The following is a 25035-nucleotide window of genomic DNA, read 5'->3' on the forward strand; positions in this document are numbered from 1 at the left end:
GTGAAGTTATATACAGTCAACAAAGCCCCCTCCAACCGAGCTATATACAAAAGCACTTACTCCCTAACTAGCCCCTAGCTCCTAACCTCATCTACACCGTTATGGTGTAATTCGCCACATTGCTAGGCTCCCGCGGATAGAACTCTATAGTGAAAGTAGTCGTCTTCCCCGCACTCCTGACCGCGTCCAGTACCGCCGCCCTCAGAATAACATGGCTACCGTCCCAATCCCACTGGCCCGAGTACGTCATCCTACCCTGCTGCAGCGGGCCCAGCCACTGCGTCCAGTCATCTATCAGGATCGTCCCGTCGCTCTTGGTCGCCTTCACAGTAGCAGGACGGTTCTGCCCCGCCCAGGTGATCGGGATGAGCAGGTCGGCCGAGGTCGCAGGGAGCGCGGAACTAGTGGCGCCCAGGACGGGCGTGGAGTACTGCAGGATGTTGAGTGTGAGGGGGGAGCCTGCGGAGAAAGAGAGCGTGAGGTTTGTAAGACTGCCCATCCCAGCGGCGGGCGTGATGATGGTCGATAGGAAAGAGCGGGTGAGCGTAATATTGGCGCTGCTGACGGCGTAGTCTGTCCCCTTTGCGAGGGCTTTGTTCCCGTTCGTGATGGACGTCAGGGTGTTGCCGTTGAAGAGGAAGGGCAGGCTGATGTCGGCCACGCTGGTGTTGAGCTTGTGGTATGCGTATGCGGAGCTGGACTGGCTGGTTGCCGCGCCGTCGGTCGTGCTGTCTGGCAGGGAATTGGTGACGCCCTTAGCGGCGTTCATTAGAATTGAGAGCACGGTTGGGTCGCGCCATTGGTGCGTCGCGCGGTTGAAGTGGTCGGCGCCGTTGTCCCAGAGCACGGTGGCGGTGTTATATTTGGCGGCTGTGCGGACGAAGAAGTCGAAGTAGCGCCAGCGGGCGGCGGTCTCGATTTGGACCTGGGGAGCTAGATTAGCAGGATGGATTGAGGGAGGTGGAGGGCGAGCGTACGGAGGTTGCGTCCCATTCGCCGATTATGAGGGGCACGTCCGTGAAGTTGCCCCTGATGGCTGCGAGGTCGGCTTCTAGGGTGGCTTTGTCGGCGTCGGAGCCCCAGGTTGTTTTGCCCCAGGCGCTGAAGATGAAGTCATCTGTCCATCTAATTAGTCTGCATATATAGAAAGCAGAAAGGAGGGGGGACTTACAAGGAGAATAGTAGTGATACTGAATGGCCCACGGATTCTTAAACTTCGCATCCGGCCGCTTGAACCACTGGCTTGTCTTCACCGCATCCTCTCCACTACCCACAAGCGTAACAACGCGTTGCGGGTTGAATCCACCCGCATCGTTGATCGCCCGGAGGAAAATGTCGTTCAGCTTATTCTGCTCGGCGCCATGCTCGGCCGTCGTCCCCGGCGGCTCGTTAATCGGCTCAAACGCCACCATACTCCCTTTACACGCCAACTTCGTGCCAATCTGATACCACAGCCTGTAGAACCGCTCTTCGATCTGTGTAACGTTTGCGCTGGCTTGCGTGATATCGGCCCAAACCCAGGAATCGTGGTGCACGTTCACGATAACGTAGAACCCGCGCTGGGTAATCATATCAACCACGTCGGAGACGCGCTGGAGCCAGGCGGGGTCGACGGTCCAGTCGGGCGATTGGGACGTGAAGTGGTAGGCCCAGGTGACGGGAAGGCGGATCCCTTTGAAGCCCGCGGTCTTCATGTCGTCGAAGGTTTCAGAGACAACGGGCGGATTGTTCCAGTCGCCTTCTGTTTGCACGGCGTCCAGTGTGTTTCCAACGTTCCAGCCGGGGTTCATGGCGTCAACGAAGGCGGAGGCGGAGATTGGGGTGAAGGTGCCGGTGCATGTTGTGCCGTTGGCGGCGAGCGCGCCTTGCAGCAGCGCGGCCGCAAGCGCCGATTTGAAGAAGACAGCAACCATGTTTTGTCAATATCTTGAATGTCCTTCGATCTCTCCGGCTTGGAAGAAGCGCAAACCCAGGATTTATATCCCATCGCCACGGACACCTAATCTGGGCTCCGCCTCGGCTCGAACATACCCCAGATCAATTTCCCAGGCTCTTCCCCCTCCCCTTCTAAACACTTCCGCATTATAAATGAAGCAAGTCCTATAGCCAGGTCGTTTTCTTCTAGCGCGCTAAAACACACCATCGCAATATCAGTGGCAGGATGAAAAGTGCGCTACCGGAACACAAGCGATCGGACGAAACGACAGAACCAGCAATGTTCGAGAAGATGAGCTGGGGTAGCGATTGGGCGTGTCAGCCTAGTGCAGCCGTTTTACATGCCATCATATCGCTACACCCCGGGTATATTCATATGCAGGTCCCGCCGGGCCTAATATCCAGATGAACCAGGATTTTGATTTTTCCGCCAAGTATTGCGGAGCACCGTACTCGCCTCCGAACATTGAACGGAGGAACTAGTCAGCGTCATACTTATGAGTAGGGAGACCTGAAAGGAGACCTGAAGTAGGTCCGGCGCGTGTGAAAGTTTGGCGCAGAGGCATCTGCAGAGCATCCACGAAACACCCTTTCGTCCACAACCCAGCAACCAATTTGTGGACGGACCTCGCAATGGAATTACAGTCGACGATGCGAATGCGGATGGTGGAGGGAATCGTAGGTGTGCATCTTGAATGTGGACGGTACAAGTTGCTCGCTCGTTCGCCAGACTTTTACATCCAGGTCGCTCCACGGTACCTAGCAACAATTCTAGCTGCCCAAAGGCTAAGTAAGGGCAAGGTCTTCTCTTCCCAGCTATAATACAAGTTAGGGCCCCGAAGCTACCTACAACGCCAAAGCTCCATCCTTAGTGTAGTTAGGTTGGTGAATACTTCAACCAAAGTATCCAGAACCACCGGGCCGCTCACGCTCTTTCGCACAAATCGACCGAGGCCGTTCAAAGCATTACATAAACAGTACAACATATCGAGAGACGGCTTCTCGAACGATATGCCCCTTATGACGGGGGATGACGCGTGGGTGGCGGCATCCGGGCAGTATAATGTATACAAACACCGTGAAATGCATGGAACAAGAAAGAAAATGCGTCAACAAAAGTGAAAACCGAAACACATGACAGGAGATGATTTTGATTCCCTAGCTTGAGAGAGATTCCAAATGCCCGCCCAACGCCAAAGACCTGAAAGAAAACCACGAGCCGCAACGCCGCAGCCTGGATTTTGGGAGAAGCTTTAAGAGTCAGTAGTCGAAAAGGTCGGAATAGGTGAAGTCGGAATCGTGAGACCTGGTGTCGGTTGGCTGTGCGCCGAAGGAGGAGGCCGATCCAAATCGATATTCCTGTAGATTAGGCGATCCCAAAGGATGGCAAAGAAACAAGGAAGCACGGTGTTGGCAGCACCGGAGGCAGAAAACAATGCTGGGGTGTCCAACCTTTGTAAAAGATGGCATGACAGCCCAATAGACCCAAAAGGGAGCCGACATTAACGCCGTGTCTTGGTGTCAACGTGACTAGAGTCACTGCGGGCCGATAGCAGAGGCTTATTCCGGTCGCGGCCTTTTAGCGCCGTGGGGATTCATACTCCAGCTTCCGTCGCCGCCGCCTTGGTTTTGAGGGAAGAAGGCTGGGTTGAAGTTCGGTTGGCTACCGCCAAAGCTGCCGGGACCCCCTATGAAATCCACACGTTAGTATGAAGATACCCTCTCAGCGAGTTGGGGAGAGGGGCAAGTCACAGGTGGTAGTAGGAACCCTCGACCTACCCATGCCTCCTGGCATCATGCCCATGTTTTGGCCCATTCCTCCCATCATATTGCCACCCATGCCCATCATGTTTCCTCCCATTGGCATGTTCATTCCCATGTTGTTCATGCCCATACCGCCGCCTCGTCCGCCACGGTGGTTCATGCCACCACGCATGCCCATCATGCCGCCGCCGCGATTAAAGCCGCCGCCAAAGTTGTTCATGCCTCCCATAGGACCACCACCGAAGTTGTTCATAGGACCAGGACCGCCGCCGTAGCCACCCATGTTACCGCCCATGTTTCCAGCAGGGCCAGAGAAGTTACGGTTGTTCTGGAAGCTCATGTTTCCTCCACGGTTGTTGTAGTTACCCCTGTTTTGGTTGAAGCGGTTGAAGCTCCCGCCTTGGCCGCCCTGGTTACCAAAGTTGCCGGAGGTGGAGCGGTCGCCGCGATTCTTATCGCGCTGAGGAACATCTTTTGGTAGGGTCCTGTACGGATTGATGTGCGGCGGATTGAAGATGGCGGTGGGCTTCTTCGCGTGAGCTTGGTCTTTGTACAGGGCTTCTATCTGATGCTTGAGGGCGGTAGCAGCCTGGGGACTGTGTAGCTGGACGTAGACTTGGCTGCAAAGGCGAGTTAGAGGAGCCCTGTACGTATCTAGGCGGAGACCACTCACCCTTTGCTTTTGCCATTGACCTTGTGCTCATTGAAAGTGATCTCATTGACCTCATCCTCGCATCCGCTTTGGTTTGCCCATCCGCGAATGTCTTCCTCGCTAATCCACCAGTTGAGGTCATTAATGACGAGCGCGGCAGTAGCACCTGGATCCATGGGGCGGTCGTCGTCTTCGCCCTGTTTGCGCTTTGTACCCTGCTGCTGGGGAGCCTGCTTGTGGACAGGCACTCGGCTGCTCATCGACCCACCAGTGCTTGATATCTGCTGCGTCGCGTTCTCATGATGCGGGTCTCCGTTTGTCGCCCCGCTAGAGCTCTCCCGTTTGATTTCTGGAGCTGCGAGATCGGAGATTCCGCCGCTGGGGGCATTTGTTGATTCGCCGACGTGCGGTTCGGTGTGAGTCACGACAGTGTCTGCCTGGGCGGCGTCTTGGGCGTTCGACTCCGGGTAGTTCTGAGCAGAGTCATCGCCGTAGATGTCGATATCGAAGTTATCGTCGTCAGCCATCTTTGCGGTTAGAACTCAGAGAAGGCCTGTAGGTGAACGGTGAAGGAGTATCTCCAGAAGTCTTGATTGGCTTGTAGATACTTGATGTGTCAGGCCTAGCGGCTGGAGTACATGAAGGTCTGTTTGCGGTGGACTTATCAGCGAACTATTAAACAATCGAAGTTGGAAGGAAATCGCCCATCGCAAGCCAGACAAGGCGGCATCGGCGGTAGAAACAGAGCAGCGCAGATCAGAGGAAATACGTACAGGTCCGCTCCTGAATCGATAACAAAGCCGGGAAATTTTTGCGCAATTTGCAGCGGAGGTGTCTTCCGATCGCCTCTGGCAGATGCGGAGATGTAGAAGGTACAGCAGGTGAGGGTGACAGAGAGATGTGATGCTTCAGCTGGGACTCTTGCGCTTGCTCGGTCTCCAGTACAGTTTGCGACACGCGCGCTTGTGGGTTACAGAAGCTCCCGCAGCGAAAGAATACAGCGCAATGCCTTGCGCTATGAGGAACGACAGGTATTGGAGAGGGAAAGCCTCGTGTCGCAGCCAAACACGCCTTGTAGCCCAGTCCCCTTGGACGCGTTCGACCGAGAAGCAGCGTGGGCTGCGGATCGCGGTGCCGCTAACGTTCCTAGATAGATAGGTTAAGTCGCTTCAATTGATAGAGCCGCCGGGAGGCTCTGCGCGGGTTGGTGCTTTGTCGATAGTGGTGAGGAAGCGCTGGAGTGACGGTGGACGAGGCGCTCATGAAGGAGCTCGGGCGATCACGTGAGCGCTTAGCCGCTTGGCAAATCCCGAAATGGCCTCGGCTTTCTCCGCGATGCAGCAATGTGGCCAGAAGTTCCCCATCTCACTGAATTTCTGGGAGCACCGCTGTCCAGACTCCTCCTTCATCACCGCGAACCGGAACCTCTCCACGCTCCAGCGCAGGCCAGTACTGAAGCCGATTCAACCCAGAAAGCGAGCGGAAATTACCCATTACCACCTTCGTACACCACTATCGCAATGGATCAGGTAAAGGAAATGGCAGAGCACGTCTCCAACTCCTCAACCAAACGAGCAATGGCTGACAGCTCTCAGCGTCCCGCAGGAGTTCGTTAAGGACGGCCTCCAGTTCATCAACCGCTGCACCAAGCCCGACAAGGTACGAAGCTCTGGTCCAAATTCATCACCTCCCATACGCTCGCCATCTTCCTCTGTGACGCTCCTCATGGGATCCCCGGTTTGCTAATTCGGTTCGCAGAGGGAGTTCATCAAGATCTCACAGGCAGTCGGCGTCGGCTTCGTCATTATGGGCGTCATCGGCTACATTGTCAAGCTCGTCCACATCCCCGTAAACAACATCCTCGTCGGCGGGTCATAATTCTTCGGATATGTAGCGGATTCGGTGCGATGGGAAGAAGGGGTACACAGAGGAGAGTTCATTCGGACCGGCGATGAACCTGTGGGTTAACAAAGGAGTTTGATGGCCCGTCACACGAGAAGGAGGCTTGCATGGCACGAAGCAGGGACGGAAAATGCTGTACAATATGGGCATTGGGCACGCGGGAGTTTTGATATCCAAATTTACATGTTAGAAGCTTGGGCTGCATCCAGCCTCCTCCCGCCGAGCTGCCCCTCCTATGTACCCAAAGGACAGGAACTTGAATTTACAAGTGAAAACGTTCAGTCATCGCCCAATCCCAAGTCCTCATACCAATGTCTTCTTGCGCTTCCGCCTATGCTGCGGTACAGGCGGTCGTCGTGTTGCAGCTGGGCGTTGACTCGTCGACCGACTTTGGGCTCCGCTTCGTCTTCCTCCAGGCCTTGGTTCCATGTATGGACGGTACATGTACCTTGCGAAGTACCCCATCCGTTCCAGGACGTAGCTGTTATAGGTTAGCTATTGCGCTCAGCATACTACGCGAAATGGAATACTAACCTGCAATGATCGGCGCGTTTGGATGCCAGCTCGCATCGCGTACACAGGTCATCCAGCTGCCACCATTACGTCCATAGAAGTTGTACGTCTCGGCCATGAGATGAGGATCCCTCGGCCGCGAGTTCTTGGTCGCTTTGAGAACATCAATCTTCCCTGCTGGCGTCGCATCCATATTCCAGACATATATTGAGCCGTCATAGCTACCAGAGTATACATATCTCGAATCAGTGCTCCCGGGCGGCGAAAAGTGACATCGTATCAACGTCTTGAGTACCTTGTGCCCACGGAACGTGACCAGCGAGCAATCGTACGGGTGTGGTCGGTAATCGTTCTCGTCGTACGCATTACTCCGATACTCAAACCTAGTCGTATATGCATTTATATCCACGCGATCCGCCTTGTCTTTTGTCATCATCTTCCGCAAATCCCACAGCTTCGCAGTCTGGTCTTTGCCGTTGCTGAGTACATAGCGGCCGTCTCCTTTGCTGTCGACGTAGGTTAGTCCTTCGGTGTGACCGAGAAAGACGCCCGCTTCGCGCCCGTCCCCCATACTGCGCCGATCCCAGACTTTGATTGTGGTATCGTCGGATCCGGAATAGAGGATATGGGGAGATTGGGAGTCACCGAAGCAGACGGCGTTGACGTCGTCTTGGTGACCTGGTATCCGGAGGATGGATTGCTGGCGCTCGATGTCGTAGACGTACACTGAGTTGTCCCCGGTTCCGGCGACAATTTCTCGTCCATCGCCGGAGAAGCGTATTGACCATATCTGACAATGTAAGTTACAGCACGAATAGGCCTGCAGAGTACTTACACCGAAGTAAGTGTGGAATCCGCGAGTGCTAGGCGATCCTGTGTTGGCGAAATCGAGAAGGCTTGGTTCGTTCTCGTTATCTGGGTCCGTAGGTGCTAAACAGACAATACTCCTTATAGAGCTGTATGCCAGGAAGCGGTTGTCCGGACTGAGAGACGCATCGGTGATCGTCCATTGGCCATAGGGATATACCACAGACTACACATGTCAGAATTGTCTGTGCCGAAGTGCAATATGCCTGTGCTTGCCTTATAGTACTTCCAGTCGTATGGATTTGAGGTGTCGTACATCCGTACCCGGAAGTCCTGCGAGCAAGAGAAAAAGAAATTGCCGTCCTCGGAAAACTGGCCAGAATAACATCGCGCGTTATAATGGATAATCGTGTCGGCTACTGACTCCGGAATCATGCCCTGCCTTATCAATCTGTTTGCGTTCTTCTGCCGACCCTGACTTCCTAGCCCCAGCTCTCGCCGCATTATATGATGGGCCAGCGTCTTCCTCCTCTTGATGCTGTCTTCCGGCCGATCATTGGATCCAAATATGCCCCCGTTCATGAGCTCTCTTCCCTCATCGCTGGGCACCTTCTGGAAAGCTGCACTGCCCCTCCCGCGCTTTCGTCTCGGTCCTACGGGATCATAGCCTGTGCCCGGCTCGCTATCGTCTTCGTCCTCGTCACCTTCTGCGAATCGAAGGGTTCGGCGTCGCGCGGCTCTGTACGCAGCACCGGAGGCGAATATCCGTCCCAATCCCGCGTGGCCGAGTAATTGCATGATTTGGTCGCGGGTAACTGCACGAATTAGCTAGTGAATTAGTGAATCTATTCGGCCGGGGCGAGATCGTACTGTAGATTGGTCTGCGCGGGCGTGAAGCTTCACCTTCATCTTCCTCGTCGTCTTCGTCCTCATCCTCATCATCATCTCCTTCTGTAATCTCCACCGCGATTTCTACCCCGCTTAGGTCCTCCGCCGCGTCTGGTAAAGCACGTCAGCACCATGTTCACCGAACACACATTCCAACATGCCAACAACGCATACCGTGAAAATCTAGCTCGTCCTCGTCATCTTCGTTGTCCTCACTGTCTCCCGGCGCGGGCACATACTCCATGTCGTCATTGTCATCTTCGGTATCGTGCCAAAACGGATCGCTTGGGTCGTACACAATGGTTCGAGGGTCGTCCTCTTCGCTCGGAATATAACCTGGGGACTGCGAGGCGCTCATCACTGCGGGATAAAGAGGACAGAAGCGGGGTGAGGTTGAAATTGAGGACAAACACGCATCATACATAGCCGGGGAGCTAAGCTATGGCCGACCACCATCGATAAGCCTGCGCTTCTCCGTTATCTCCGGCGCTAGACAAGTCGATACCTAACGAACGGTTTTCCCTCCGATCGTGGGCTCGGTCCCCGATGATTGGTACGTATCTTCCCTAAGGCAAACATTACACCATGATGCTAATGTCATACGAGTGATGGGAAGGGGCACAGAGAGCGCACAATTGGCTGATTTGACTGCAGTCAAGGCTGTACCGCACCAAAGCAAGTGCCTCAGACGAAAGATCTGATTTCGACGGAGCTAGAAACACCCCTGGTCTATTCCTCACGTACCCCATTGCTGTTTCCCCGATTTGCGAAGTCGGACAGCGACCTAGTCACCTTGACCCCTGGGTATTGCACTAAGCCGTATGCGTTCGGCTTTCCAACGCTCACGGAAACCTTGTTGTAGCCCATATCTACGGTCAGGAGTTTGGCAAGGGCCATGACGAGCGCCTCGAGGGTCTTATAGGAAGCATCCTGAACATGCTGGAAGATGGATTAGCTTGGCCATTGCCATGGCGCGACTCTCTCTTATGCTCGTACCTGACAGACTGGGTGGAAGGTCTTCTGATAATCGGTGACCTCGGGCGTCTCAGCATCGTGCAGCGTGAGGTGGACCGCAACGAGCTGTTTGTCTTCTCGTTCGTGTGGATTGACGCCGATGAGGGTAGGAAGGCGCAGGTTATCCACCGAAAGAATCTTCGAGGTTACGCTTTTCCCTTTCTGCATCTCTGTTTCGCAGACAACTCCACCTCCGTAAGCTTCAGCCTGCAACAGGGCCTTGGGAAGGCGAACGGTGCCAACGACATGCTCTCCTCCCCCAGCCTCGAGAGCGACCCGGCAGGCCGTTTCGGTGAAGTCATCCAGAGTGGCATACGTAGCGTTCGTCAAGGCATCTGCAATTGCCTTGTACACGGTCCCATAATTAATAGTGTTGACGACGTCGTCGGTTTCGCCCGCGAGAGTGGTGTTGGTGAAAAGTCGGAATGAGATGAGGACCGGCTGGGCTTTGTCCCGGTGCCAGCAATCCTTGCCGATCGTTGCACTTAGAGAAATGTTCTGGAGAAAGACTACATCCGTCATTTTGAGGTAAAATCGGAGGCCCTGGATACAATTGTAGCCTGGGCGCTTGCTTCTTTTAAATCTTTTCTCCCACAGTCGTATGGTGTTTGCTTCGCAGCCAATAGCAGCGCAACGTATCTGAGAACCCTAGCGAGGCACAGCGACTGCAATCGAGCAGCCTCCCGTTTCCGTGTCACCAAATATTCCCGCTGCAGGTCCTCCATCATGCTCACGCCCATTCAGATTACATTCGAATACACGGTGGACATTTAATGAAAACCGGCGTCATAGTAGGAGTAGGAGAAATATCATCCGACGGAATCGTTTTACTCGATCTATTGCACACGGCGAGCACCCTAGCTCAAGCACAAGGCTGTGTCTGAGTCTCGAAATCCGGTCCCTTACCGCCCGTTTTACTTATTAATCGTACTTCCTCCATTCGCATCCCTTTGTCGACCGCTTTCGCCATGTCGTACACCGTCAGCCCTGCCACAGATGCCGCCAACATTGCTTCCATTTCCAGGCCGGACTTGCCTACGCTCTTGATCGTCGCAGTTATGTCGATTCCTGACTGGCTGGGGCGCCCATTCCCGAAGAATTCAAACTCAATATCTACGCTGCTGATAAAAATAGGATGGCAGAGCGGAATGATCTCAGACGTCTTCTTTGCCGCGAGGATACCAGCGACACGGGCTACGCCGATTACGTCCCCTTTTCTGCTGCGACCTTCCTGTATCACTGAACCTCGTTCATGAACATTACGCGCGCCTTGGCGACCGACACCCGTTTCGTATCGGCCTTGTCAATGACCGAGACCATATGCGCTTCACCTCCATGGGTGAGCTGCTTCATGGATTGCTCCTCGTCTTTTGGAACCGGACAAGCGACTGTGGAGAATTGACGCATAGCCGCGCCAGGAGGAGCTACTACTCTGGGTGTAGTATCCCAGAGCGATCGTCACTTGCCTAATCGCATCATTAGCTCGGTCGCGACGATAGAGGGAATGCTCTGCGAAATGGTGAACATTGTTGCTGCCAAGTCTAGCCACGTATACTCATATCCCTAGATTTCCTATGCACTTCTCGATGCAATTCAGAGGAAACAGGTCTCACCCACCGATTAAGGCTATCGGTCGGTTTGGTAGGTTCGGAAGGGCATCAAGCCCAACGTGTTTCGCCGCTTTTCTCTTTACCGCTGCGCCAATGAGCTCCAGCAGCTTACTTCCCCTCTGTTCTTCGACGCAAAGTTGTCCTACCAGCAAGGAGAGAGTATGAGGCGCATCTCCATTCTTGCAGCCCTATTTCTACCTTTGACTTTGTCAGCGGTAAGCTTCTCTAAGGTATTGGCTCAATTTCGGAACTGACGTCCGCAGTCCCTTCTAGGGATGAATGCCAAAGAACTGAATGGCGGCCTGCTACGACTGTGGGTATTTGTGCCGCTGTCAGTTGTCGTTTCCGTCGTTATCCTCGGGAAATCTCGCATAACAGACAAGTTCATGCCACCACCGACAGCACACGTTGACGTTGAGCAGCTTATGAATGATACGAAGAATGGTGAATCTGGTGGCGTTCGAATTGTTTTTGGCTCTACGCCGGTGCAGACCTAGAGCTCCGTGCTGGCCGGCATTTCTAAGTGACTACAAAGTTGACCTTCGTAGTGCAACGCCAACACGGCTTAAAGTTTTGATGTTCTGGCTGAGTCTTGGCTGAAGTACTAGCGCAGGGTGATCCTAGCCTAGGCTTTGTGAGTCATCACACCGACTAATTATACATCTCCCTGCATGCGTAGTGCTACATTAATGTTTTACGCGAAAATTTTCCAAAAATCCGTTGACAAGATGGCCGAGTGGTTATGGCGTGTGACTCAAGCGAACGCTTCCCTGCATTTGAGGGTCCTTCTCATGGGCTTTGCCCGCGTGGGTTCGAATCCCACTCTTGTCATTATTACTCTTTATGCATTTTTTTGCATTTTTTATTGCTGAAGGTGTAGCGCAGGCTAAAGGACGAGCTTAGAGCTTAGGTTATATTAATGTAGCAGTAGGTATTGTCTATATGCGGAGGTGACAACGGCAGATTTGGTAAGCTTGAAGGCAGCGTAGTGTGGTGACGCGATGCGATGTCTGACTAGATTATCATCGTATGGAGTTGCATTTGATTGCGACACGGACTGGTCGATCATGGGTGCCAAGCCGCGTTTTGGGTTGACCTAGCGACCGTGCCGCCGCAGCTGGATGCCTGCAGCGACCAATTTCACAACCAACATCAGGTAGTCTCATCCAGTAACGATGTAGGTCATCCTCCAAAGGTGAAGTATCGTCTGCCTCTTGCAGCGATGTCGCTGACTCTTTGCAGCTATCAGCCTACACCATACCGACGCCAGCCACCGCCGTCAATGTAGAGCGTCTCCAACGGCCAGCCGACCTCTGACTCCTGATCGTAGATCTTCAAACCCCGAATTAATCGTTCGTCAACCCGCCGACGCCTTCCACACCATCGTCGAACCTACCACCGTCCTTTGCACAGCGCGCTACCGGATCCACACTGCGTCAAACTAGCTATACACGAATCTTGTGCAGAAGTTGGCAATACTGCACAGCCTTAAAGCCACACCGTCAAGATGGAATCCAATAATGGCCCGAAGCGAGTCGTTCTTCGTTTTGACGTTCGACACGACCTGGAGGAAGCAGCTATAAATGAACGATATTTCGCGCTATTCGGCCCTGAACCTCCGAACGATTTCTACTCTCACTTGATGGCCCCCAACGAATCTTCCAAGATGCATATCGTTCTGGATATCCATTGTAAATCATACCCAAGGATCGACAACAGCAAGATACCATACGAAGTCTTCAAAGTGAAAAAGAAAGACGAATTGTATGTAGCCCTATCTCTCGCAGAAGTTCAAACTAAGTAATGAGTTAGTGAATTCGAAAAGCTTAATAGTATTGCATGCCAATATGCTCGCGCGCGCTGCGAAAGGATCAAATGGGGCACTGACCGATCTCAATCTGAGGAATTGGATGGCGTTCGTGCATTGCACGGAGGAGACTCTCCGGGTACGTTCGTATCTTGAACATCAAGGCACATTCATTTACACAAACGCGCCGCATCATGATCTAATCGTTGACTACAAACAAGGAACAGGTGGACAGCCGAGCTCTATCTAAGTGTGGCAATGAACTCCTCCTTTGCCCCCGCTGTCCACGAAGGCTCTAACCTCTTCTGCCTTCTCCAAGGCATCATCGTACTGCTTCAACTCGCGCACCTTCCGTGCCACGAACGCGTCGAGCTCTTCTGTGTGGTCAAATTCCTTCTCACGCTTCTTCCACTCCGCAGGACCCAAGTGTTGACGTAGCTGTGTAAAGGGGAAGCTGTGCTGGTCGTTAAAGCCAACTAAGAGGAGCATATGCAGCCACATAGCCCCCAAGTCCTGCGACCACTTGACAAGACTAGAGAGCTCTTTCTCTTCGTGCCCCAGCATTTTGGCCTCCTCTTCCTCCAGGACCCGTTTAAAAGTCTCTAAATACCTAAAGTACCGGGCGGCAATCTTAGGCGGCTCATCATCCTTACAGTCCCACGCGCTGTTGACAGGTCTATCCTGGAGAAGCCACCACGGTGCCGAGCCAAACAGCTGGGCGGGCCCGATGTATGACCACTCGAGGTCCACCACCCCAACAACGGTAAGGTTTTCCTTGCTTCTTACAATCAGGTTCGCCAAACCAAGGTCGTCGCAAATCAGCTTAAACTTCCCATAGTCGTACTTTGCGTTGATGAAGTCTGGTATTAGGGATTTCACGGCCTTAAACGCCTTGAATTTGTTTTTCGCATTATATGGACCATCAATCGAGTTTGGCTGGTGGATGAGTTGCTCTAAGTCCTGCCCAGCGACGTACTGGAAGTATTCGGTCGTGGTCGCGAAGCCCTGGTGTCGGTCACCTATATAGAGATTGCTCAGTTAACGTGCTCGGTTAGAACCCTGATAAGGGAATTGCACAGAAATGAGAAGTGAAAGGAAAGCGACGTACCAAAAGTGTCGACTCCTCCGCTCTGTAGGATGCTATGTGCCTTGAATGTCAGCGGCCGTATCGGCAAGGGGCATTCAGCCTCAGCTCTTGGCGACGGCAGGCTGCCGATCCGGTCAAAGTCGAGTTTAAAAAGCTGGAGCAGAAAATTCGCAAACTGCCTGTAGATAAATTTGATATGGTCATCGTCGATGTCCTCCCTCATGAGTCGTGTGGGGCGCTCGGGATTGGGGTCCTTGAGAAGGTCGCTAAGGCTCACGCCGTCGATGAAGTCCATAATGATGAAGGGACCCAGGCCAAGTGGGTTGCCAGCAGCGGGACCCCACGCATGGACTTTGGGGACGGGAATGGTGGTCCCCTCGCGGATAAGACTTAACGCCTTCACCTCCATGGCAACCTTCTCGTTAGCATAGCTATCGTGAACTTTTCCCACACGAGGGAAACGGGCCATCCAGGCGGTGCCATCGGGGAAGATCATCTTCATGCCGGCATTAAACGCACCATAGTAAAAGGTACCCTCGAGTCGACACGGAAGTTGGTCAGGATGGAAGGTCGATACCCATTGACAGAGAAAGCCCTTTCCGTATGTCTCGTTCACCTTGTCGACCCAAAGATGGCCTTGTACTTCGTAGTCGAGATCGATCAACGCGTTATAGTCCATTGTGTTCAGGAAGGCTTCAATGGTTGAGCACTTAAAGGAGTGCGACTTTGGTGAACATGCCCGCATGGCATCGAAGTCGCAGCCCTCACTTTGTTGGACGAAAAGCAATATTGTGCGAGTACTACGCCGCCCACCACCTATTCAGGTGTCCTTGTTGGTTGACTGTCTGTATAGTGACAAAAGCTCGTCAGCACCTGTGAAGTCCAAGGAGCGCCCGCGGGCATCAAGAAAGGACTAGCGTCTTGGCAGCCTGCGCCGCACCAAGCCACATCTGTTCGCTGCCGCTCTTTCTCGACCGCAACGATCCAAGCATCCACGACACGTCCCCAACTCCAACCACTGTCGCTCATCTGCTACGGCGCCATATCTGCTGCGAGGACTCTATTTCTCAACCTTGACAGTGCCACAGGCACCTTCCACTGCGTCCGCAGCCCCCTTTCATTGCGCGTCTCCCTGTCCGCCTCGCGCCTCACCCACGACTCTACCTCTGCACAAAGGACAAGAACACGCGTCAAGATGCCGGACTACGCTAAGATGAAGAATGCGGAGCTTGAGGCGCTCCTCAAGGACCGCGGCCTGCCGACCGGCGGCAAGAAGTCGGACATGGCCGAGCGTCTCACCAAGGACGACGAGAAGAGGGCCGAACTAGCCGCCCCCGCACCCTCCAAGCTGAGTGCCGAGGACGAGATTGATTGGGATGACGATGAAGCCCCGGCTGAAGCTGCCAAAGCCGCGCCTGCAGTGTCGTCTGAGAAGAAAGAAACTGCGACCATCGCTCCCGCCGCGACCACTGAGCCAGACATCACCGCCAAAGCGGGTGGTAAAGGGCAGCCGCCTAACCCGCAAGCTGTCCCCAACCAAGTCGCCGACATCGATCCATCCAAGACCGACGACCTATCTGTGAAGCCGCCCGCTGAAGACAAAGAGCCCAGCGCGGGACCCAAAGCCGAAGACAAGAAGGAGCCCGCTCCGGACTACACCAAGGGTCTTGCTGCGACCAACATTGACGAGGAGATCGAGAAGCGCAAGGCTCGTGCAAAGAAGTTTGGCTTGAACATCGAGGAAGACGAGGGTCTCAAGAAGCTGGAACGAATGAAGAAGTTCGGAGAGACAGGTCCGCCGAAGGGACTGGACGAGGCTCTTCCAGAGCGGCGAAAGCGTGGGCGGGAAGAAAACGATGATAATGACAGGAACAAGCGTCGTGGTGGAGGCAGGTTTACAGCACGCCGCGGACGCGGAAACCGAGACGGAGACAGGAGGCGGGACAATAGGGACATCAGGGACCCCAGAGATAGCAGGGACAGCAGGGATAGCAGGAGACAAGACAGGGGCAACGCGGATGGTGGTGGTGCCGCCGCCTGGATGACTGCGGATGATCGCCGAAAAGCCGACGAGCGGAAGGCGAAATGGGCCAAACCGGCAGCTTGAAGATCGGCGTGCGCAATACTTCAAGCCCAGCTTGGAAGGCTACACAATGTTAAGAGCCAGGAACATCTCCTTCGATCGGCGCGTCGGCGTAAGGCGGGAACGACGAGCTCTATGTACACCACATTTCTTACGATCGGTTTTGGACGAGATTGCCAAACTCGTTCGGTCATTCTTCCATACAAGTCTCCAGGATAATTGCAATTGAATCTTCCATCCACGCGTTCACCGTCAATTTCTGTGCGGCTCCTGCACCGTCCAGTTCGTCCCGCATCGTTATCGCCTTCTTGATTACCGAGATATGTGTTGGAAGGCTGCGGCCGTTCGACTCTTGAATATCCGTCCCGTTACGCAATCCCGAACTTCTTGCAGGATGATCCTTATCACCCGGATCCGCGGCTGAGACCACTTCGAAAGTCAAGTTTGTCATATGCTAGGCCAAATTTTACTAGGACCATACGGGATTCTCTCTCCTGCAGAGCAAGCCGAAACAGCCTGTCCCGGTTACATACCAAAGCCAGTTTGGAAGCCTTATTGGCAGTAGAGCTCCACCGAATGCTACCCTCGTGATGTTATCCGCACCGGCAACATTCTGTCGTCGTTCCGTCGAATAAGCAAGGATATTTGGGCTAAGAGCTGGCCACGCGGGGTGGTCGATCACTGTCAGGCTTGATGTCTAGACGCATTCTTCTGCGCCTAGAGGTAAGGCGTCCAAGGAAGAGCCATTGAGTCATCCTCCCAGACCTAACCTCGAGCAGCATCTGCGCTGAGTCCCGTCAATATATAATTCGAGAGGATGTTCCATGACCCCTCCTGCGTCACCACGTCCGTGATGGTTATTGAGATGTGCTCGTAAAGTCTTTGCTCAACTCCCTGCGTCCATAGAGCAATGTCTCATGCCACGCCTTCACCAGGTTGCCATCGAGAACGAACGAGATATGTAAGCTAGCCAGGGGCCAACATTGAGTGTTTCTGTCTTTGTCTCTAGCGTGGCCGATCATGACCTCGGTTCGTTCCCCGCAGCATCACGACGCGAACGGCTTGGCTTAGAAGTCGCAATGATTTGCCGGGAACTACACTTCTCGCACCGATGCACTATTGTATTATTTCCATTCGACTATAAAAGCCGCAGAGTCCCCCCGCTATGTCGTCTTCGGCTGCTTGCTGTTCTTGCGCGCCGCTCTCTTTTCGGTTCTGTTCTTTGGTTTCTTGCTCAATACGAGGTCATATCCATTCGGAATTGAGCTCGCTAAAATTTATTCCGGGGTTGCAACAGATCCGCGGAAGGATTCATCGGATTTAAAATCGGCTAGGAGCAGCAAATACCTTCGGATCCATTATTCCCCTTTATCGACAGTGACCACTGCGGCAGGTATCACGCCACCTGACTTCAGATGCGGACATCGTTAGACTTCGAAGAGAAGAAAGCCTTTGAGGGCATTGCGGCGGACCAACAAGATCGAACGTCATCGAGTCATGGAAATGGGGACAAAGATGCTGCCGAGGAGACGCACGATGAAGAGCGTCAGGATGCACAATCGCTAGCTGGATCCCAGCTTCCGCCACCACCAGATGGAGGCTTACATGCTTGGTTAAAGGTCTTTGGCGGCTTTCTGGTATATATTAACATCTGGTCTGTCATGCGCTATGCCTCATGTGCCCCTTTCTAACAGCGTCTAGGGGGTTCACTCTCTCCTATGGCGCCTTTCAATCCTACTACGCCTCCACGCTGCTCTCCTCTAGCAGCCCCTCAGCCATATCCTGGATCGGCACAGTGCAAGCCTGGCTCCTCATCCTCGTCGGCGTACTGTCAGGCCCGCTATTCGACCTCGGCTACTTCCGGCCCATGCTCTACGTTGGCAACTTTTTAGTCGTTTTCGGCATCATGATGGTCAGTCTGTGCAAGACCTATTGGCAGGTTTTCCTGGCGCAAGGACTGTGCATGGGGTTGGGCGCGGGGTTGCTGTATATTCCGAGCTTGGCGCTCGTGGGCATTTGGTTTGAGAGGAAGAGGGCGTTGGCGATGGGGTTCGTCATGAGTGGGATTGCTGTTGGTGCGTACCCGCACACCCCTTCGTCTTTGTGGAGGTATCAAGTAATGGTACGGAAGGTGATGATGCTAACGCACACCAGGCGGCGTAATCTACATCATCGTCTTCGACCGCCTCACCCCCACTGCGGGCTTCCCCTGGGCCCTCCGCGCCATGGGCTTCATTGCGCTCGTCGCCTCTCTGCTCTCCTTCCCCGCTCTCCTAAGCGGCTCCGGGATACTCGCGCACAGGCGGCCTGCGCGGCGCCTCTTCGACGCGTCCGCCTTCCACGACCGGCTCTTCCTGATCTTCACAGCATCCACCTTCACCTGCTTTCTTGGCTATATTGTCCCTTACTTCTACATCCCGACGTATGCGACTGAGAAGCTAGGGACGAGCGATAGCTTCGGGCTGTATATGCTGGTGATTAGCGTGGCTGGGAGTTTCTTTGGGCGACTCGGAAGCGGCATGCTAGCGCACTATGCGGGGAGTATTGTTACGTGGTTACTATGTGCGGGGGCGAGCGGCGTGTTATCGTTGGCATGGATTGCGATTGAGACAAGAGGCGGGTTCATTGCGTTCAGTATACTCTGGGGTGAGCTCTCTCTGGCTTTTACTGCTCGGCTTGGCATTATCTGACGGTTTGCAGGATTTCTCTCTGCCGCCCTAGTGACTCTCCCCTCCGCAGCTTTCGCCAACATCTCGCCTAACCTATCGAATCTGGGGACCCGAATAGGCATGTCCTGGGCTATTTCCAGCATTGCGTCGCTCATCGGATCGCCTATTGCAGGCGCGTTAATCAAGACGAAGAACGGGAAGACGAATTTTCTGGGCGTTCAGCTCTGGAGCGGTATCTGTCTGTTGCTGGGAACGTGCTGGCTATGCGTGTTGTGGGTACTCACGGTCCGGACGCAGAAGAAGGGCTGGAGGGTCTAAGATTATCAGCGAGAGCCGATCAAGGAGCCCTCGAAACACTTCACGGTGCCTTTCCCCGCGTACCGCAGTTGGCCGACCTGGGAGTCTCTTTGGACGGCACTGGAGCGCTTCGCACGCACGCATTCTGAAGGCGCAAAGTTGTCCTTGCTTGACTCTGGGCTTGCTGATAGCGCGCAGAGTGCAATTGTGGCCTCGGATATGGGGCGCGTATGTTTGGCGAGCTGAGCGTAGCTACTTGCGGTTGGTGGTGGGGCGGTCTGAATTGAACCCAAGCAGTACACTGTGATACGCGAAGCAGCAAGGACCAAATGGGTGTAAGGTATGGGTGAGAAGAGAGGTGGATTCTTTGGGTTTGAGTCGAGCGACATTTGCTCGTACAGAATGATGGAAGAATCATGGGCGTTTATGAATCCTTCTGTATGCACAGAGGAACGTGATGGACTGAGGTAGCGATAAGAGTGGGCCAAGCCGTTAGCGCCGTCAGCATACAAGGAGTCAGAGCCAAAGACATGCATTCTACAGTCCCGAGCTTCGCATTGCCGGTATAGCTTCTATCTTGCGCTCACACCCTATCGCATCCAGAAGCAAACTGCCCTGCATTACGCCCCATGCACTCATTATCACTCACAATCGCCCCATGCACCTCGTTTTGCATAATAAAGGATGATAGCCCGTAAGCCGTAGGGCCAATTGGAAGGTCGGCTAGCTAGAACGGGAAGCTCTGAGATGGAGCAGGCAGGCAGGGCGCCTCGGAGTACGAGGATAAATTGGGGTGGGGGATGGCGGGGTCTGTTTAGCTACCTTGACTTGAACTCCGACTCAAATACATATAGCCCCGCCAAAGCGACGCGGAGAGATCAAAAAGCCTGCTAGACAAGAGTGAGAAGCCATGGCAGAGTACAAAGCGGAATTCATCAAAATACCGACGCACGCAACCGGCGGCTTCCAGACAATGCCCGTGGAGCCCCACAAGCGCCTCAAGGACGAGGAGATCCGCGTCGAGCTGTGCGATCCGGAGGACGTTGAGAAGATCGTAAGTCCTCGCGCTGGCCAGGCCCCCCTCGGCTTTGGAGATGCATTGAGTAACGCGTGCCCTAGGCGGAGGGTCTGTACGTCTGCTTCCCAGAGGTATGGTGGGCCAAGATGGAGCCTCCCGAGCTGCGGCCCCCCGAGGAAATCACGCGGCACAAGCGGCTCGCCAAACGGCTGGCCCCCTCGTTCAAGCTGCCCGGCATGAACTGGGTAAAGGCAGTGCTCGCGTCCACGGGCGAAATCATCGGCATCGCGGGCTGGGCGGGGCCTGGCGTGCCGCTGCAGAACATCTTCCGACGCAGCGCAGTCGAGTTCTACGGCTGGAAGGAGATGATGGGCTGGAGCGACGAGGAGGTGGAGGACATGTGGAAGGGGACGAGCATTGAGGCCTGGGATGGGCAATTGGGCAGGGACGACGGCCTCCGGAGGGAGTGCCTGGGTGACGAGCCGCATTGGTATCTGGCGCCGCTGTACACGTACCCGGAGTATCAGGGGAGGGGCGTGGGGAAGAAGCTGTTGGATTGGGCTACCAAGCAGGCTGATGCTACGGAGCCGCCGACGCCGCTGTATCTCGAGAGCGCACCGACGGCGAGAGCGGTGTATATGCACGTGGGGTTTGTGCCGCAGGGGACTAGCACCTTTTTGAGGAGGGGACCGGCAATCGTGAGAGGATTGGAGGCTGAGGAAGGGGAGGGGAAGGAGGAGGAGTCTAAGATGGAGAAGGTGAACGTCGATGTCGTGGCTAAGGAGACTGAGGAGGATCTTGCTCATGGATGAGATGAGCTGCGAGCAATGCGGGATGTGCCTACTACGGGGCGTTGAGGGAAGAGGTGGGCAACGAAGCGTATGCTTTTGGTTTCTGCATCTCTCTCCGGGAGCTCCTCAACTGCACGGAAAGGCGCATCGGAATGGAAAGGTAGAACTCTGTCTGATATTTAATGCATTGGCTCAATTCCACCCGGACTCCGGGTGCTTGGGTCGGGTGCGAGATGCACCTGCAGCGGGTCTATCCTTCCCCAAAGCGCTGTAGGACTCAGCGAACGAAAAAGAGAAAAGATACAGAAGAGGGACAGAAATATTCCCCTGTGATGGGAATGAAGGCATTTAAGTGCAATGGACGTTGGAGATGGTTGGCTAGTTGGTGTTGAGGGCCTGTGGGCGTCCACCTGGGCAGGCGGAGGCGATGGTCCAAGCAACCGCGGCTCCGCGCTAAGCGAGCCAGCGCATCGTCGCCGCCGACAACACCTCCACCACGCAGCGAGGGCCATGCAATCCAGCAAAGCAGTGGCAAAATCAAGCATCCCTAAATTCAATCCGCAGCCGCCAATCACGCCGCTCCGCTGTTTGTGTCTCACCAATGGCTTTTCTGTGACGAGTTGCCCCTGTGGCCGGTTCCCCAGCCTCCTCTACCAGCCTCATGCAGCTTCGGCCACCACCCATGGCTCGTACAAAACCGACCATGCAGCCCACCGGTCGCTCAACCATGCCATCATTCTGCATACCGACCCCCTTTTAGCGCCTGAGACAGCGACATGAGCGTGGAGCCGCCATTCCAGCTCAAGCATACTAACGGTGAGTGCCATCGACCCGTCTGCGGCCTCGTGTACTAACCGGCTGCCAGTCAGTCGCCCGCGCCTATCCCACTCGGACTCGCAGCAGAGCATCGCCGCCTCCCAGGCCGCGTCCGAGGGATACTACAGCCTCTCCGAGAACACGTCGAGCGAAAGTGATGCGCCGCACCCCCGATACCACACGCCGCCCTCACACCATCGCACGCCCGCGCAGAGTCATGAGCATTTGCACCACGACGCCGAAGCACCGGTAACATCGCTGAAGGGCGTTGGAGTGCCCCGGCAGCATCAGCAGCCGGCACAACCCACCTACACCAACGACCCCCCCCTATCGCCCTCCGTCTCCACCATCGTAGAGGAGAGGCCGGAGATACAGGAAGGGAAGAAGTCTCAGGCGCGCTCCGACATGGACTCGGACTCCCTCTCTACGACGCCCGGCATGGATTCAACACCATACATCCGCTTTGCCATCGACCAGCTCACGCGCGATGAGGAAGTGCGAGGGAGCCGCATGTACCCCGCTGTGGCTACTCCAGAGGAAGAGGAAGAGGATGAATACCCTGTCGACCGGATAGTGTCTGACGAGAGCCTTGGGTATATGGCACAAGAGCAGCAGACACAACGGAGACTATCCCGCTATATACCGCAAAAGCCAGCCAGACACACGTCAGGCCCTAGCGGAGACACGACAACAGAGCGACAGCACAGGACACCCTACCAGGCCGAAACGCCAACCCAACATGTACAGAAGGACGTATTTGTATCAACGGGTTCTCTCCCGCATGCGCCGCTCCACTTCCTCCCCGCAATCCTGCGCCCGCTCTGGCTGCTCCTCTTCATCCTCCTATGCGTGCTCATGCTCATTGCCCTCATCTTCTCCGCTGTGTACTCGAACAGGAACGGCGGAGTCGGGCTCTGGAACTACGCTTCTTTTGGAGATAACCGCTATTTCGTCTTCGAGTATCTGCCGACTATGCTCGGTGCGATAATATTCCTCTGGCTCCTCCAGGTGCAGATCGCGCTCCAACGGGTCATACCGTTTATCTCCATGGCCTCTGGATCGTACCACCAACGGTCCGAAGCCATATTCCTCCAATTATACCCCATGCAGTTTCTGCTACCCAAGCTGGAGTACTTCAGGGCCGGCCATCCGCGGGTCGGCCTTTGCTACCTTATCTTCTGGCTCTTCTCCTGGACGATACCCCTTCTTGCATCTTCTTTCAATGTCCGGTACGACGTCGGCATGCGCGTCTGGCGATGGGTGGCTGTTCAAGGCGTTATCTGGACGAACGTTGCGCTATATATACTCCTGATTCTGGCACTTCTTTTTCTTCTAATATTTCTGATCCGCAACGAAACAGGGCTCAAGTGGGACCCCCGGTCGTTAGCCGATATCATTACGCTCCTCGAACGCTCGAATATGCTGAAGGACTATAATGGCTCAGAGACTTTCGAGAAGAAGGATTGGGATTGTTTACGAGGCCGAGCGGACAAGATTGGGTACTGGAGGACGACGAAACGACCAAACGACGTCTTCTACGGCATTGGCGAAGAAGGTGCACCAACCAGGAGGTATTCCATTGAGGATGGCCGGATCAGGGAGAAAGGCCCCGAGCGCGCCTTTCCCGACCCGAGTACGACACAGGTAAGTGATTGCGTCGCTGGCGATGACTCTACCCCCTTTAACCTTGTGAAGCCAACTAGGCTAACGTATGCGCAGAACGCTCAGCGCACGGGCGACTTTTCGATCCGAATGGATATTCGCAGCCCGACTGTTCGCCTGAGGTATCTACCATGGTATCTGCGCGACACAATGGTGATTGCGTGGATCGTCATTGCGCTGGTCCTTCTCATCGCCTTTCTCGTGGTCAGCTTTGTCAACAGCGCCGTCCGCTCGGGTTTCTTACCTCAAGTCTTCGCCCGCACCAACTCCGCTGGCTTCTCTGCCTCGAACTTCCTGTACTCGTTCGTACCTGCCTTGATCGCCCACTTCCTGTTCCTCGTCGTCCTGACATTCGACTACTCCTTCCGCACCCTCCGACCCTACATCTCGCTAGCCTCTAAGGGAGGCGCGACCGCCGAAGCGTCCCTCCTGATTGATTATGCATGCCGCCTCCCTCTCTCCGTCACGCTATCAGCGCTGGATAACCAACACTACCAGACTGCGATTCTCTCCCTCGTCTCGCTCTGCTCGATCACCCTCCCAATCCTCGCGGGCGGCTGTTTCTGGACGCAGTACTACCCGAGCTCGGATGTCGTTAGGGTCGCCGCCGATCTACCGGGCTACTACGCGCTGTGCTTCTTCCTCGCGCTGTATGCTGTCAGTCTCTTCGTCTTGCTTCCTGGCCGGCATCGTGCAGCGCTTCCGCATCGCAGCACCACCCTCGCTGAGATCATCAGCTGGGTGTATCAGAGTCCAATCGTGACCGATCGAGCGTTCAATCGCCCGCAAACGAAGCCAGAGCTCGTTACGAGACTGATGGGATCTGCGTACCTTGAGCGTAGCTGGGCGCAGTCCCTCACTTCTCTTATCCCCCCCTCCCGCGATAATCTACGAGGCGATCAAGACGTCAACGAGAAGAAGCGCAGGCGAGGCAGGAAAGATGACGCCGAAGTACGGACCTCTGTGCTTGAGCCGGGGAAGATCAAGTACGGTTTCGGCATACACGTCGGCCGCGACGGCCTCGAGCATCTCGGTATCGATCGCGTGCGACGTGGTGGTGAGAGAAGCGGTCGAGAGCTTGTCATCTGGGAAGAGCAGAATCGCAAGAGTTGGATCGGCTCGTCCGCCTAAGACGAGATTCTCAGACCGGGATGAACGTGGTCTTACGATGGAAGATCCCGAGGAACATTTTCTTCGCCTTACATATTCAAGAGGAGACACAAATACTTCTCTATTCGGCGCATGAGCATGAGCATATGGGTTACGGTTTGCACGGTTTACGGTTTCATGGCATGGCACGGCATTTAGATTTCACGACTTCTTTCGACGCGGTAATACGAAGCGATGGCGTATTCGCGCGTCTACGAGCTCTGAAGAATGGCTCGTTGTACTTGTAATGTTCTCATATAGATGGAGGGACGACGGGATGCATATGGTCCCATGTAATTATGAGATGAGACAGAGATGAATACACGCCTTCGACGTACACACCTGGCACCCGTTCAAAGCACTCTCTTCGCTACTACATACTCCTGCTGCACCATGCTCTTACCTGGACCTGCCAAAGCCGCGCCGCTCACCGGTCACGCAGTCTTGGAATGATGCCTGTCTAACGCTCCCCTCCCCCCGATCGATCTGCGGACTCACTCATGGAGCCCCACACACACCACGGATGCAAATCAAATCAATTAATCTGTCACAGAAACTCCTAGCCCCCGGG

General features: G+C 54.7%; 14 protein-coding genes and 1 non-coding gene across 15 annotated transcripts; 8 read left to right on the plus strand and 7 right to left on the minus strand.

Annotated features, from left to right (window-relative positions):
* Positions 1–3: 3 nt before the first annotated feature.
* Positions 4–2240, minus strand: BU26DRAFT_144128 (glycoside hydrolase family 5 protein). Its single transcript, XM_033819868.1, has 3 exons — positions 1172–2240; positions 978–1117; positions 4–925 (listed from the first exon to the last, which is right to left on the minus strand). Exons 1-3 carry the CDS (start codon positions 1911–1913, stop codon positions 92–94), a joined length of 1716 nt encoding a protein of 571 aa, XP_033689725.1. The 5' UTR covers positions 1914–2240; the 3' UTR covers positions 4–91.
* Positions 2241–3548: 1308 nt separating this feature from the next.
* Positions 3549–5066, minus strand: BU26DRAFT_144141 (uncharacterized protein). Its single transcript, XM_033819869.1, has 2 exons — positions 4373–5066; positions 3549–4319 (listed from the first exon to the last, which is right to left on the minus strand). The coding sequence occupies exons 1-2, from the start codon at positions 4876–4878 to the stop codon at positions 3659–3661; spliced, it is 1167 nt and encodes a 388-aa protein (XP_033689726.1). The 5' UTR covers positions 4879–5066; the 3' UTR covers positions 3549–3658.
* Positions 5067–5741: 675 nt separating this feature from the next.
* BU26DRAFT_514582 (protein translocase SEC6) lies at positions 5742–6538 on the plus strand. The gene is made up of 3 exons (XM_033827871.1): positions 5742–5897; positions 5947–6010; positions 6110–6538. Exons 1-3 carry the CDS (start codon positions 5872–5874, stop codon positions 6227–6229), a joined length of 210 nt encoding a protein of 69 aa, XP_033689727.1. The 5' UTR covers positions 5742–5871; the 3' UTR covers positions 6230–6538.
* On the minus strand, positions 6259–8819 carry BU26DRAFT_475131 (WD40 repeat-like protein; the record flags this gene model as incomplete). Its single annotated transcript, XM_033825522.1, has 6 exons — positions 6259–6734; positions 6788–7556; positions 7602–7799; positions 7850–8388; positions 8444–8572; positions 8636–8819. The coding sequence occupies 6 exons, from the start codon at positions 8817–8819 to the stop codon at positions 6532–6534; spliced, it is 2022 nt and encodes a 673-aa protein (XP_033689728.1). The 3' UTR covers positions 6259–6531.
* A 259-nt stretch (positions 8820–9078) lies between these two features.
* On the minus strand, positions 9079–10096 carry BU26DRAFT_514583 (tetrahydrobiopterin biosynthesis enzymes-like protein). Its single transcript, XM_033827872.1, has 2 exons — positions 9458–10096; positions 9079–9400 (listed from the first exon to the last, which is right to left on the minus strand). Exons 1-2 carry the CDS (start codon positions 9995–9997, stop codon positions 9191–9193), a joined length of 750 nt encoding a protein of 249 aa, XP_033689729.1. The 5' UTR covers positions 9998–10096; the 3' UTR covers positions 9079–9190.
* Positions 10097–10364: 268 nt separating this feature from the next.
* Positions 10365–10712, minus strand: BU26DRAFT_380585 (uncharacterized protein; the record flags this gene model as incomplete). The annotated part of the gene is made up of 1 exon (XM_033822570.1): positions 10365–10712. A coding segment is annotated over one exon (348 nt), but the record flags the coding sequence as incomplete, so codon positions are not given.
* Positions 10713–11209: 497 nt separating this feature from the next.
* Positions 11210–11620, plus strand: BU26DRAFT_514588 (uncharacterized protein). Its single transcript, XM_033827873.1, has 2 exons — positions 11210–11300; positions 11349–11620. Exons 1-2 carry the CDS (start codon positions 11247–11249, stop codon positions 11580–11582), a joined length of 288 nt encoding a protein of 95 aa, XP_033689731.1. The 5' UTR covers positions 11210–11246; the 3' UTR covers positions 11583–11620.
* A 187-nt stretch (positions 11621–11807) lies between these two features.
* On the plus strand, positions 11808–11916 carry BU26DRAFT_t8. The gene has a single exon. It is a non-coding gene; the product is annotated as a tRNA-Leu (tRNA).
* A 305-nt stretch (positions 11917–12221) lies between these two features.
* BU26DRAFT_514591 (uncharacterized protein) lies at positions 12222–13061 on the plus strand. Its single transcript, XM_033827874.1, has 4 exons — positions 12222–12262; positions 12328–12539; positions 12577–12849; positions 12898–13061. Exons 3-4 carry the CDS (start codon positions 12593–12595, stop codon positions 13046–13048), a joined length of 408 nt encoding a protein of 135 aa, XP_033689732.1. The 5' UTR covers positions 12222–12262; positions 12328–12539; positions 12577–12592; the 3' UTR covers positions 13049–13061.
* Positions 13062–13122: 61 nt separating this feature from the next.
* Positions 13123–14498, minus strand: BU26DRAFT_514593 (uncharacterized protein). The gene is made up of 3 exons (XM_033827875.1): positions 14446–14498; positions 14001–14384; positions 13123–13911 (listed from the first exon to the last, which is right to left on the minus strand). Exons 2-3 carry the CDS (start codon positions 14272–14274, stop codon positions 13139–13141), a joined length of 1047 nt encoding a protein of 348 aa, XP_033689733.1. The 5' UTR covers positions 14275–14384; positions 14446–14498; the 3' UTR covers positions 13123–13138.
* Positions 14499–14959: 461 nt separating this feature from the next.
* BU26DRAFT_144365 (uncharacterized protein) lies at positions 14960–16586 on the plus strand. The gene has a single exon (XM_033819872.1). It carries the CDS (start codon positions 15175–15177, stop codon positions 16084–16086), a length of 912 nt encoding a protein of 303 aa, XP_033689734.1. The 5' UTR covers positions 14960–15174; the 3' UTR covers positions 16087–16586.
* A 695-nt stretch (positions 16587–17281) lies between these two features.
* Positions 17282–19069, plus strand: BU26DRAFT_144344 (MFS general substrate transporter). Its single transcript, XM_033819871.1, has 4 exons — positions 17282–17716; positions 17764–18137; positions 18217–18708; positions 18763–19069. Exons 1-4 carry the CDS (start codon positions 17478–17480, stop codon positions 19047–19049), a joined length of 1392 nt encoding a protein of 463 aa, XP_033689735.1. The 5' UTR covers positions 17282–17477; the 3' UTR covers positions 19050–19069.
* Positions 19070–20001: 932 nt separating this feature from the next.
* BU26DRAFT_416992 (acyl-CoA N-acyltransferase) lies at positions 20002–20858 on the plus strand (the record flags this gene model as incomplete). Its single annotated transcript, XM_033823185.1, has 2 exons — positions 20002–20082; positions 20148–20858. The coding sequence occupies 2 exons, from the start codon at positions 20002–20004 to the stop codon at positions 20856–20858; spliced, it is 792 nt and encodes a 263-aa protein (XP_033689736.1).
* Positions 20859–20934: 76 nt separating this feature from the next.
* On the minus strand, positions 20935–21498 carry BU26DRAFT_144372 (uncharacterized protein). The gene has a single exon (XM_033819873.1). The coding sequence runs from the start codon at positions 21380–21382 to the stop codon at positions 21017–21019; it is 366 nt and encodes a 121-aa protein (XP_033689737.1). The 5' UTR covers positions 21383–21498; the 3' UTR covers positions 20935–21016.
* Positions 21499–24582, plus strand: BU26DRAFT_144373 (uncharacterized protein). Its single transcript, XM_033819874.1, has 3 exons — positions 21499–21653; positions 21703–23297; positions 23373–24582. The coding sequence occupies exons 1-3, from the start codon at positions 21614–21616 to the stop codon at positions 24444–24446; spliced, it is 2709 nt and encodes a 902-aa protein (XP_033689738.1). The 5' UTR covers positions 21499–21613; the 3' UTR covers positions 24447–24582.
* The last annotated feature ends 453 nt before the right edge of the window (positions 24583–25035 follow it).

The sequence above is a fragment of the Trematosphaeria pertusa genome, assembly GCF_010094035.1.
Source record: "Trematosphaeria pertusa strain CBS 122368 unplaced genomic scaffold BU26scaffold_2, whole genome shotgun sequence".
Classification (NCBI taxonomy): domain Eukaryota; kingdom Fungi; phylum Ascomycota; class Dothideomycetes; order Pleosporales; family Trematosphaeriaceae; genus Trematosphaeria; species Trematosphaeria pertusa.